The 13,494-nt window shown below is 37.8% G+C and overlaps 1 protein-coding gene and 1 long non-coding RNA gene across 2 annotated transcripts in view; one reads left to right on the top strand and one right to left on the bottom strand.

The window, feature by feature from the left end:
* Positions 1 to 760: 760 nt before the first annotated feature.
* Positions 761 to 7,189, bottom strand: LOC308646743. The gene is made up of 4 exons (XR_014021467.1): positions 7,059 to 7,189; positions 5,349 to 5,506; positions 1,924 to 2,041; positions 761 to 965 (listed from the first exon to the last, which is right to left on the bottom strand). It is a non-coding gene; the product is annotated as an uncharacterized lncRNA (long non-coding RNA).
* OBI1 (ORC ubiquitin ligase 1) overlaps positions 7,078 to 13,494 on the top strand; it is a 50,332-nt gene continuing 43,915 nt past the window's right edge. The window contains exon 1 of the mRNA XM_081290092.1: positions 7,078 to 7,289. Within this exon, the coding sequence (XP_081146218.1) occupies positions 7,218 to 7,289 (72 nt within the window). The 5' untranslated portion in view covers positions 7,078 to 7,217. The remainder of the gene's footprint in view (positions 7,290 to 13,494) is intronic.

Consider the following 13,494-nt stretch of genomic DNA (forward strand, 5'->3'; position numbering starts at 1 on the left):
TCTCTGCTTCCTCTCTGAACCTCAGTTCTCTGAATTATAAAACAGAAAGTATGGCAGGACATCCCCTTATTAGGATCATTGTAAGGGAAGCATAGTAGGCATTGCAGAAAGATCTGCCAGGCTGAACTTCTCACTATTTTCACTGGACTACTTTTTGCAGCTTTGGCAGAGTTAATGTGTCTAGGAAATAAATTACAATAAGAGTCAGATTTTTACTTCCTCTCAGTTTTTGCAAAGCTGGCATAATGAGGTTCAGGCTAGTTCTTGAAAACGTATGTTTAACCTTATGCTTTGATAGAAAGCTAAGGAGAGGAGAAAATTGAAGAAAGGCAAGTGTTGGTCAAATGACTTTTGGGTTGGTAAAAATACCATCTTGTTTAGAGTGAATAGGTAAGGGAATACTAGATTTCACTTGGCTCAAATCTCATATTTATTAAAAGAACCAAATTTTTCCTTTTAACTGCTATCTCAAAAAGAATATAAATACTTCAGTGTAGAGACACACCAATGAGAGGAAAAGGAAAAATCTAGTATTCAATCTGAACTTATATAGTAAGCCCGGCATAGTGGCTATTCTTGAGGCTGAGGCAGGAGGATTGCAAGTTTGAAGTCAGCCTGGGGAACTTAGCAAGAATTTGTCTCAAATAAATAAATTAATTTAATTAAATTAAAAGGCTGAGCTAGAGTGCCCCTGCATTCAATTCCCAGTAGAGCAAGAAAAAGAAATCTGTTGTACATTACAATCAGCAAAAAAACAAACAATACTTATTGGCAATTTCTTTTATTCTTAAAAATACATTGAGAATCTTTAAAAAATAAAGAAAAATGAGTACCAGCCTATTGACTTATGAAAGTTCCTTTTTATAGCTGTAGCTGAGAAGGAGTTTCTCCTACGAGTTGAGGATGTAGTTCAGAGGTAGAGGTACTGGCCTAATGTGCTTGAGGTCTGGGATGGATCCCCAAAGCTGAAAAAAAAAAGAAAAAACAAAACAAAATGAAACAAAACAAAACAACAAAAACAAAAAAACTTCTCTTCATTGCCTTTCAACAAAGAAACCATTTTTATTCATCTTAAAGTTAAACTTATATATATAACATATCTACTGGAAGAATATAGGTAATTTCTGAGGCCCATAAGAGCAGAGATTGGCAGTATTATTAGTAATAATGGCATATCTCAAAAGCAAAAAGGCCACCAAAAGAGGAAAATGAGAAGATGGGGAGACACCTAGGCACAGAAGCCCACAGCAAACATGCAACAAACTCTCTCCAACAGAGAGCCCGACTAAGAAGAGCAGAGAGAAGCTTTTTCAGAGATCTCTCTCTAGCATTCACATGGCCAAGGAGCCACAACCCTCCAGACTCTCCACTTTACATTGCTTCAAAGTAATGGTTGCCCAGTGAAAGATAACAATCACAAAATTCCCTCTTTGTGAATTCATGAATTTGCATTCTTCTTCGTGTTTATCATATAGGTGAGTCTGATTCAAGTGAATCTGATGAGTACTGATTTCCCTGGTACATTCCATTTTCTAGCCTTTTAAGGCTTGGAGCAAAACCCAAAGCAAACTAAGTTCATCAAAATAATACCACCTGTGAAGCTCTATGGCACAGTTCACAGCTTCTCCAGGTGCCTCTGTCCATTTCATGGATCTCCTAGGTGGCTAACTGGTCCCTGGTCTCTGGGAATGCAGCAACCACTTATGCTGCCCTAGAACCATATATGGAAGTTCTGTATTTGATAGCTATTTTATACAATAATTAGATAACATTTTAGACATTATTTAAGCAACTTCTTCTGAGGTCATTTTGCCTGATCCTCCTAACATGCAGATGAGAGGTCTGATATCCACAGAGGTGCAGTGGTTTGCCCTCCATCACACAGGCAGGTAAGCTGCAGTGACAGAATTATCTTCTACCTACCTTGATGTCCAAAGCATTTGTTGTTGAGATTACCACGTATCAAATGTATATGCAGTGGCCAAAATGAATGGTGGGAGGGGACAAAGAAAGTGAAGCCAGAGTTGAAAGAGATTCTGATCTAGGAAAATGAAGTCATATCATAAATAACACTTAAAATAAATGATTGCTTAAACAATAACTGAGAACATTGTGTGTGTAAAAGAGGTGTTGGGCCCTATTTTCAGAAAAAACATCCTGACAAGTCCTGGCCAGCTGATAAGGACACCATGACCAAGTTCAGGATGCCATTGTGGGGTAGGTACCCTCAAACCAAATGCAATTATTTATGGACCATTGGTAAATAGTATAGAAACATTAGTTTTACTTAAAGGGCCCTGGCTTTGAGTTCCTATGGAGGAGCATCCTTTGGAGATTTTGCTCACACCTAAAATGAGTGCAAAAAGGAAACACATGTTCTCCGATGGGCAACTTAAAATCAAAAGCAGTCAGAATCTTTAAGTTGAATTCTCTGTTCTGTTACTTTGTCAAGTCCTATAACCTCTCTGCCCTGGTGGTTGTGTTACAATCTTTCTGGAGATAGTATTTTCTTCACTTATTCGTGTGTGTGTGTGTGTGTGTATGTGTGTGTGTGTGTTGCTGGGGATTGAACCCAGGGCCTTGTGCCTGCAAGGGAAGCACTCTACCAAATGAACTATATCCCCAGCCCTCTTCATTTATTCTCTAGTATTCAACAAACATTTGTGAAGCAACACTTAGCCTTGGGTGGAACTAACCTATTCTCTTAAAGATGACTTAATTTAAAACTATTGCCCAACTTGCAACATTTTAATATATTTAAAATTATAACTTGCTATGTCACAATGGTTGGGGTGAACCAATAACAAGAGCATCCAGAACAAAAATTACTGTAAAAATTGGCATTTTTTGGATGAAATACAATAGTTGGATTCTGTTATTCCGTTTCTAAAGTGGCTCATTAATAGTAGAGTGGCTGGCACATTACTGCTAGTCATTAAAATATTTGTTGAATGAATAAATTAAGGCAGGGATATTGTTTGTTTGATTCACATCTATATACCCAGCCTTTGAGTGATGTGTGGCACATAAAAAGTATTTAAATGTTGTGGGATGAAGAAATAAATAACAAATTACTTTTATTTATTCCACAATAACTATCCTGTGATTACATTTCAACTTGATGTGCAGGTTTAATATTAAACTCTCTATTGCTACTTGAGAAGACAGGTTTAGTTTCAAGCTAGGGCAGTGTGACTTACCCATTGGAATGTAAACTCCATTAAGTAGAACTTTGAGTGAGTTGTTTCTTAACACTTAATAAACATGCATTAAAAGAGTGAATTGTTTTGCAATGAACATGGATAACAGGTAACATATATTCTAAAAATAAATAAAAACAAAAGCTACTATGTACAAGAAACCCAAGTTTTTCTACTGTAGTAAAACATCTTTGCTACCACCATCTCGGTATATTTTAACTCAGGATTCCCAAGTTTTTGAGAGGATGGTACCACACCTGACGTCTGTGCAACTGGGCTAGCACCTCTCATAAATTTTTAATGCAATTTTTATGAGTTTTCTCAGTTTTAACCACAATCCATGTGGGGGTGTATAAATTTAAAACAAACAAAAAATTGTCATTCAGGAATGAAAAATAAATGTAATCTGAAATCAATATTTATGAAGTTGTGATTAATTGACTGATGACCAAATGATTACAAAACGTCTGTCTGAAACATCTACTCAAATTTATTAGCTTTGACCAAAAAAATTAAAAAACAATCTGAACTGGGTCAATGAAAGAATAATGCATTCCTAATCAATTTTTAATAGCACTTAAGATTTTATATTTTTTTAAACTTGCTTTTAAATAATTTATCATTAAAATGAATCTGATTTAAACAAGGGGTAAAAGGTGTTCCACAGCTATTTGATGGTTTTCTTAGCAAAGAAATTCAATTATGACTGACTTTTTATTACTGAACTACTTTATTAATAATAATACATCTTGCACTTACATGAAGGCATTGGGCCAACAATCTGAGAGAATCCATCAAGTGTAATCTAGGATTTAACTTCACTTCTAACTATTATCCAGTGGTTTACCTTATCCTTGCCTCAATTTCCTCATATATAAAAGGAAGGACTTCATGATGACCCCCAAAGCCTCTGTAGATCTACAGATGTATAAAAAATAGTTTAGGAGGCCTTAGCCTATTCTGGATGTCATACGTAACTGAATTCCTCCAGTCACAGGATTTCTCATATGAGGCTGTTAAGAAGGTGAAATAGAAATCAAGCAGAAAGTCAATGAGCCATGTGATCTTTATCTTCCTTTTAGAGAAATTATAGCATCATCACACTATTTGAGCTAAACAATGTCTGTTTAGAACATGATTTATCAAAAAACTAGGAAATCCCCTTCATAAAATAGAGAGAAGAGATAGTTCTTGATCTTGACTCACTTGCATTATTAAAAGCAAAGCTCAGAAAATGACTTGGAATGGGTCTGGGGTTGTGGCTCAGCGGTAGAGCATTCGCCTAGCACGTGTGAGGCACTGGGTTTGATCCTCAGCACCACATAAAAATGAATAAATAAAGGTATTATGTCCAACTACAACTAAAAAATAAATATTAAAAAAAATAAAATAACCTGGAATCAATCTGGACCTTGAGAGAGTCCTGATCAACATGTATTGCTAGCAATATTATTTGTGTGTGTGTGTGTGTGTGTGTGTGTGTGTGTGTATCTATCCACAACGCATAAATATACAAAGTGTCTATGTTGCAGTATGATTATATTTGTGCTAATGCATATAGTAACATATTAACTAAAATGTTTGCAAGGACATGTGCTAGAATGTTAATAGTGAACATCACAAAGATTTAGAGAGATGTGGCAAAAGAATAAAGAAAATTTTACTTAATATTTGATATATTTTTAAAATCTTAATTTTTTAAAAAATTAGTCTATTATTTTTATAATTCTCAAGAGTAACATGGTCTTCTGTTTTGAGGTAAAAACAAGTAAACATGTTTAACATAAAACAGCTTGGGCTTATAAAAAAAGTAGGCAATGGCTAAGGCTGTTTGTGGAATATTCACTTAGTACTAGATACTGGATAAATTAGATGTAATCCCTAGCCTGGAGAAACATAGTCTGTTGTGGTGGTAAGCACATAATCAACTATAATAGAATGTGATCAGCATAGAAATAGTTGTATGGTCAGAGCACTAAAACAGCACTATGATAAACTATGATAACAGTAATAAATGTGAAAGAAGATGTTGGAAATAGTCTAGGTTTTAATTTTCTACTTAAAATGGAAGCAATAATGTGTTAAATTGATCTTTGTTACTAGATATTGACACCAATCACAGGGATAATATATAAGAAATTAACTTGCCTGGTAAGTGAAGGAAAAGTCTTTTTAAAAAGAAGTGTCTTCAATGTGTCTTTCTGATATACTGTTTCCAGGGATGGATGTCAGAGGCTGAACATTCTTACTCCTATGCCCCATTCAGAAGCTGTAGAAGGAGGCCCTGAAATATCATGTTAACAAGCCTAGGCAAAAGAAAACATTAAGATGGGAAAAGATGAAACCAGAATGACAGTAGGTGATGATCTGGAGCTTCACAGCCAGAGACTTGAAAGATAAATTAGCAGAACAGGAGAATTCTGGACTTCATATAAATATGACTTTTTAAGGAAATCACCAAATTGGATGACTTATGCCAGACATTCTGAAAAAGTTTACATTAAACAGAATCAGTATGATTATTTTGTTCAGCTCTCCAATTGCAAGCATATTATGGTCTCTGACTGCTAGAGAATAAAGTTGCTAAACTATTTGAAAGAACTCTCACTGCCACTTGTAAGCCGTTTTGAGATAGATTTGGGATTCTTCAAGTGAACTACTATCTGTTCCCATTGCACTATTGCCTGGCCCTTTTTATACACATCATACTAAGCATAAATTGCCCTCATTTAACACACACACACACACACACACACACACACACACACACACACGTAAAACACTAAGAGGCAAAGATTAAATAAGTTGCCTAAGATCACAGGAAGTTGTTGAGGGCAGAGATTTCTATTTCAGTTGTCTAGGTCCATAAATCCTTACTCCTAACCCCGAGGCTGCTTTTTGCTATGTATTGTCTCCTTTTCAGAAAGATTAATAAAATATGTTCCTTTAATATTGTTTCTAGGGCTGGGGCTGTAGCTCAGTGGCAGAGCACTTGCCTAGCATGAGTGAGGCACTCAGTTTGATCCTCAGCACCACATACAAACAAACAAATAAAATAAAGGCATCTGTAAAAAAAAAAAAGTTTCTAAATCTCCCAACTCACAGATTATATTTGTTTGCATAATACATCACATCAGCTTTTCTTCACTTAAATCAGGTGCAGTTAAATTCCAAATCTGTTAATATTTAAGATTCATTGAGAAACTTTTAAGTTTTTTTTTCTTTTTTTTACAGTTGGGAAATGCTAATTTATAACCACAGAAATTCTTCCATGGAGTTCCACAAGAAGGTGGTACACTTCACATCCAAGGATGCACTTGAAAGAGTTAAAATGCATTGCACAAGATCATGGCTCACACCATTTGCAGCTTTCTCACTTATGGATGTGAATGAGGCTCCTGGATGGAATCCTTAAAACTACTCAAGGAGAGCTGAGATTAACGTATCCAGATTATTTCTGGATACAGAAGATAAGGAGAAAAATTACTGTTTTTAAAGCAAATTATCATGCCCCCTTGGAAGCAAGCACATGGTATCACTTCAGAATGGAAAAGGAACTGAAAGGGGTGGAAAAGTTGTTTGGGAAACTTAAAATGGATAGATAACGTCTTTTTTTTTATTCGAGTCTCTCGACTGCGTCCAGTTTATTGTGAGGGGTTTCATCTTCAAGCAATTTCCCCCATCCCAATAAAACTCTCCGGGGAAAAATCTGGGGAATTAAAATCGCTAATCCATACTGTCTTCTACTATTACACTTGCCCTTAAAATTTCAAGATCGTCGATACGTGTAGAAACACACTTTTTCTTCTCATTCTTAGGAATCTTGCATCACCTGAACTGGGGGAAGTTTTTCTTTACCTTTTAATGAAACGGAAAAAGCCCGGGCGAAAGCGCGTTTTCGTTTCCTCTCCCGGGCAGGCCCTGCCGGGCCGCCGTAGCCGGCCTCGCGCGTCCTTGGTGGTGGTGAGGAGCCGCTGTCGGCGGGACTTCCGTGTTGGCGGGATTCTGAACGCTGCCATGGCTCAGACCGTGCAGAACGTTACATTGTCTCTCACTCTGCCCATCACGTGCCACATTTGCTTGGGGAAGGTAAAGGTTGATTCCGGGCACAGCTACGAAACGCGGTTGGGTATGAAGTGCCCTCCGGCGCCGAGAGCGGTCTCGATGCCGGGCGGGGATGGGGCGTGAGGCGCCGCGCTGGGAGAAGACGCTCACCCGCGTTCTTCTCACGCGGCGGGAGGCCGTGTCCCGGGGCCCAGGGGAGCATGCGGTGATTAGTGGGTTCCTCTGGAAGCCTTGTAAAGGGGATGACAGCGTCCCGCGGCCAGGCAGTGAGGCTGCACTGCGCTTGTGGCCACCGCCGGAGGCCTCACTGGGGCCGACGCCGGCCTCGGAGGGGCCGCAGCGGAATTGCTCCGCTGTGGCATTTTAGCCCCTTTTGCAACCCCGAGTGGAGAATGACCCGTGAAAGCACATTTCCTCGTAGCCTCACCTCAATTTCATGAGACCCCTGTACAACCGGAGTGTCTGTGCTCCGGGGCCTGCTGTGCTATTTGGAGAATGTGGTCCATTTTAAGGTCCTTTTCTTATTCTGGCCTCCAGGTTGGTCTTTGCTCCGGGGTCAGAATATGAAAAGTAAATAGTTGATGTCCCTGGGTGGTATTTAAAACAAGAGGGATGGCCTTTAACTCCTGTGGGGGATGCTTGGCCAGATAGAATCCTCTCTCTGTCATGCAGTAGGTGCCTAATGTATTTGTGAAACTGTGGGAGAAAGTACTTACGAATTGGAAACGGAGTTTTGAATGTTCTCAGGCCTTGGTCTCCCCTCTCTTTTTCGTTTTTGCATCCCATTCGGATTTTTAAAGAACTTTTTTTTTTTTTTAATCTCGTGGATCAAGAAGGGGGAAGATACTGACACAATGAGTTTTTTTTCCCCACCCTGAATGGTTTTTGATTGTGTCTGGGTTGAATTTCTCCCCACTGTGTAGACAGACTACACCCCCAGGCTTAGAATTGACCCTGAGAACTTAATGAAGCAAATATTTGAGTGCCAGCCAGTACTAGTTTGAGGTTCATTGTGCTGAGTTCAGGAAGTAGAAGGAAGTCAGGATTGGAAGCAACTGATAACTCTTGATACCAGTCCAAAAGAAATGCCAGAGAAGCAGCAGACGTGCTGTGAGAGGACATAATGGATGGCTTGATCGATTCTGATTAGAGAAATCAAGGATGACCTGGGCGCGGATGGTGTTTGAGCTGGCATTTGCCACCACTGCCAGCTTGCCAGGCTGGTGAAAGGAGGAAGTGATTTTTCTATTTGCTTCAGTCCTGTATATTTGATTTCTGATAAATTTCCCAGAAGTACCTGTTAAATTCTGAATGAATTTCCAATCGTCGTCTTAAAACTGACAGAAAAATATAGGGAGGGGACTTCTTTCGGTCTTCATTGTACATGCTATACCTAGTTTCTGTTAGTAAGCTGACTTTTAAAATTACATTGAGTTGCCTGGTTTACACTTACCAAATCTATGCTTTTTGTGTTTAACTAAATTGATATCAAATAGAATAGTGCTTTGTAGATTATAGAATGCTTTTGAATATATTTATTTTGTTTACTTCTCACACTAATGCTATGAGATAGATGAGGGTTGGTTTTCTCCCTTTTTTTTTTTTTTTTTTTTTTAATAAGGAAGCAAAAGCTTAGAATCTCTAGTAGTGGAACTTCTGTCTTCAGTAGAATACAAAAACACCTGACCTCATCCATGCCACCAAACACTTTAGATGGGTTTTCCCCCACTCCCACCCAGTAGTGGTTAATTTTATTCTAAAATAAGAATCAGATAATAAAAATTAAAGGATTAGCAATTTGTAAACAGGCATATTTTCTGTTATGGAAGCAGAAAGGTGTGGGCCTGAGTGACTTGAGTTCTTCAGACTAGTTGGGTTCTAATCTAGGTTCTGCCACTTACGGTTATATGGTCTTGTAAAAATTACTCTCTGGCCTCAGTTTCCTTATCTGTAAAATGGGAATGGTAATAGTATCAACTCTCATCCTTATGTTTTCGGAAGGATAAAATCAAACATAAATGCTGTTATAAAATCTGATACATAGTAATATTCAGTAACTATTAACTTTTATTCTGGGCATTGAAACAGGCCCTCAAACTGAGAAAAATCATTCTTTTCCAGTGACTATTCCTTCCAGTTGCTTTTTGAATCCATTGCACTTCTGGAAATTGCCACAGTACATACAGGGATTTTAACTGGTTCCATGTGACTGTTGACTTTTCTAATCCAATCTGCTTGTTCTACCCATTCTTCCACACGTATAATATTTCTGGGGTACTAAATAAATAATTTTTCATTTGGAAAGAAATCTATTTTGGTCTAGCTCCGTAGTATTAAAAGTTCTGCTTAATGTGAAGGGCAAATTTTTTGACTGGAGTAACCAGAAATGAAACCGACTTACCTATAATGAAGGGGTTCCAGCTTCTCACAGTGTCCAATAATAGTGTGGACTTTTTTGCTAGGAATACTATCAAAAGGATCCTGTTTCATCAAGGACTGCATGCTTTGCTCTTCACCCATATTGTTGATTTAAATTTTTGAAAAGATAGGACTAGGGACAAGAATCTAATGCAACTTGGAGTCTTCATTTTGGGTTGCAAAAATTCATTTATCATTGTTCACTGGGGATTGCTGATTGGCGAGTAAGTCATTCATCCACCTTAGTACATTGAGCCCATGTTTGAATCCTAATTGCCTCAAAGCTCCCAAGAGTGGGTTTATGTGCCTTGTGTATTATTGTCACAAGTAATTTGCCATCTGGAATACAAGTTCTACATTTTTTTCTCTTTTCCAAATTAAGTTTGAAGAATATAGTCATTTGATAATATTGTTTTTAGATACTTATAGTATAATAAAAAGATAAACTCAAAAAGTGTTGATAGAGCCCAATAATTATCAGGGTTGGTATATAACAGCTGATGTATTTATTAATAGGATTCCAGTTTATCTATGAAGCATTTCTGTTAGGAATGAAGATAGGAAAGGGGAAAGAGGGTAGGTAGGAATGAGGACCTCAATAAGTACATATTATTAACTGACTTATTTCATGTGGTTTTAAAGTTCTAGAATATAAATTCTGGCTCAGACCCAGAGGTTTCTTACAACATAGCAAGAACAATGCAGGAACTTTATTTTGAAGTTTCCAAATTCTCAAGGTTAAAGTAGTGGGGCCCCTACCATAGTCATTCATTGCTACACCACAGCCTTATCATTCTAGGTCTTTGTTAGGGAAACAAGATGTGACAAGAACAATAGTATATCGGGAGATTAGGTTGACTCTCCTCCCTAGCAAGGATGCCAAAGGGGCAGAGGAATTGATATTAAGTATAATTGCCAGACTAGTTGATCAAGCTGATCTACAATTTCTTTACTCTTATCATCTCTTATTAGTGCACAGTCTCTTCTTTCAGGCACATATCCCCTATTTTTTATTCTCAGATTATTGTTTGTGAACCTTGCTGCAAGGAAGGAAGAACTGTTTTTTAACTAAAAAGAGTATGTGATTTTAAAGTGGAATAGCACTTAATGCAAATTCAGGATCTGTCATCATAACATGAATCATTATTTCTTTGAGTCTCAGTTTACAACCCCATTAACTTGTTAGGAAGATTGATTTGGATATCCTTGACCAATAGTTCTCAGTAGGGTGGAGGGAGATTTTGACCTATCTCTGACATTTGTTAATGTCTGAAGACATTTCTTATTGTTCATAGGAGGCTGCTACTGGTATCTACTTGGTGAAACCCAGGGATTCTGCTATCTAAACATCCTACAATATATATAGGACTTCCTCCTACAACAAAAAATTCTTTAGTCAGTGGTGCCCAAGATGAGAAAGCCTGTCCTAAATGACTGTATAATTCCTAGTAGCTGAGCCTAGGATGACATGGATATTAATCGACAACAACTTTAGTTGTGACTTCTCCAAGTATATTTGATGTTCTAAGAAAGGTTTTGGTCATAATCTCTCTTAAGATGGAAAATATTCATATAAAAAAATAAAATGACATAATAGGAAAACAGATTATAGGGTTAATTTTTTTTTTTTTTTTTTTTTTTTTTTTTTTTTTTTTTTGCACCAAGGACAGCACCCTCTGGTCCACTTCCGTGTGAAGAGTCCATGTTTTATACCTTGCTGTTTTAACTCTTCCTCTTCTTCTTTCTCACCAGTCTTATGAAACATTACCTTAAAATATCATTTCAACATGCTTTCTCTAGATGAATTTGGGATTATATATGTCACTTGCATGCAGGTATGAATAAAAATGAAATGTGGTCTTGCATTTTTATTTCCTAACAGTGCCATTTTTTCCCACAGATCCCATTTAAGAGTAAATTGGATAGATATAATGATTATTTCAATTGAGAGTATTTTATTGGAGGAGAATTAAGGGAGGGATACATTCTTTGTATTTTGCTATGCAAGCTACAGTCAAACAAATGACTAGTAACTTGTTTTAATAGTTCATTATGCGTTTTTTCAGTTTTTCAGTTTTCAGTTTATACCATTGTCTAGAAATCATCATATGATAAATACCCCATGCAAGGAAATCAACTAGTAAACTGTTTCAAAAATCCAGCACAATGACAGTGATAATACTAGGTATCCAACAGTGCAAATGATTATCTTATGAGTGACATTGTTAATGGCCTATAGTATACAGAGCCAACTAGTCTTGTCTGTGGTTGTTCTGTATCATTTTAGCATGTTAAATGGAGAAATTAAACTCTCTTCTCTTTGCACAGTTTATCAGTGGCCATTGATTTTTTTGCTTCTTGGGATACTTTTTGGGAATATTATCTTAGCTTTTCATTTTAGTACATCATAATTCACTTTTATTAGTCTTACAGTTTGCAAAGCATTGTACCAGATGCTCCATGTAGATAGAGTAGGACATTGCCACTGTCCCCGAGGAGTCTGAAATCTAGTGGGGAAGGCAGAATATAAACAATTTTCTAAGCAAGGCACAATGCAGAAAGAAGTAAACATTAAGTAAGTTAGCGAGTACCCTATTAGACACAGTTATATTAGCTTCTTTCTGTTACTGTGACAAAATACCTGAAATAATAAACTTATAAGTAAGACAAGCTTATTTTGCTCCTACAGTTCTAGAGATTTCAGTCTATGACTGGCCTCGTTGCTTTGAACCTATGGCAGGCAGCACAGTACATCATGAGAGAAGCTTATGATAGAGGAAGTTGCTAACCCCATGGCATCCAGTAAGCAAAGAGAGAAGGAGGAAGAGCTGGGGTCCCAATATCCCTTTCAAGGGCATTATCCTACTGAACTAACTTCCTTTCACTGCATCTCACCTCCTATAGGTTCTGCCACCTCCCAGTAGCACCATAGGCTTGGGACTAAGCCTTTAATATGTGGGTATTTGGGAGCTATGCATGATCCAAACTATAGCATTCCACCCCTGGTTCCCAAGGTGCATGTCTGTCTCAGTGTAAAATGCATTCAACCTATCTCTAAGAGTCTCCAGAATCTTAACTGTTACAGCATTGCTTAAATGTTCCAAACCTTTCAAATCCAAAGTCTCCTCCTAGGCTCAAGGCAGACTCATCTATGAGCCCCTGTAAAGAAAAAAAAATTAAAGATTGCATACTTCCAAGATACAACGCATGGGGAACACTACCATTCCAAAAGCAAGGAATAGGGTCATAGAAAGGAAGGATTTGATTAAAGCAACACAAAACCTAGTAGAGTTAAGTTCTAATGCTCCATATTTCACATTAAGTCCTAATTGTCCACGTCTGACATTCTGGCACACTATGGTAGAGTATGAGCTCCAAAAGGCTTGGGCAGCCCAGTTCTTATGACCTTGCTGGGTGCAGCCCATATATTCATTCTCTTGGGCTGGTTCTGCTCACTGCCTATAGCTTTCCTGGGCAGGTATTTCTTGTTCCTGGCATCTCTAATTTTCCAGGATCATTATTGCAGCTTCACACATCTCCCTTTCAGGTACTACATGTAGGGGGCTAAAACACTGCCTGGCTTCCTAGGCTTTCCTTTGAAATCTTTGTGGAAGCCTCTACAGACACGCTTACTCTTAAATTCTGCATACCTAAAAAACTAGTGTCATTTGGGTGATGCTAGGACCTGTTGCTGCTTCAAACACAGCTGCAGTAGTCTCAGAGTGCCTTGACAGCTGAAAAAGGGGAAACAAATTCTGGTAAAACAATTCTGTAGGTGGCTCTGTGTGAGCAGGGCACCCTAACCCTCTTA

The sequence above is a fragment of the Spermophilus citellus genome (assembly GCF_964194105.1).
Source record: "Spermophilus citellus genome assembly, chromosome: 1".
Lineage (NCBI taxonomy): Eukaryota > Metazoa > Chordata > Mammalia > Rodentia > Sciuridae > Spermophilus > Spermophilus citellus.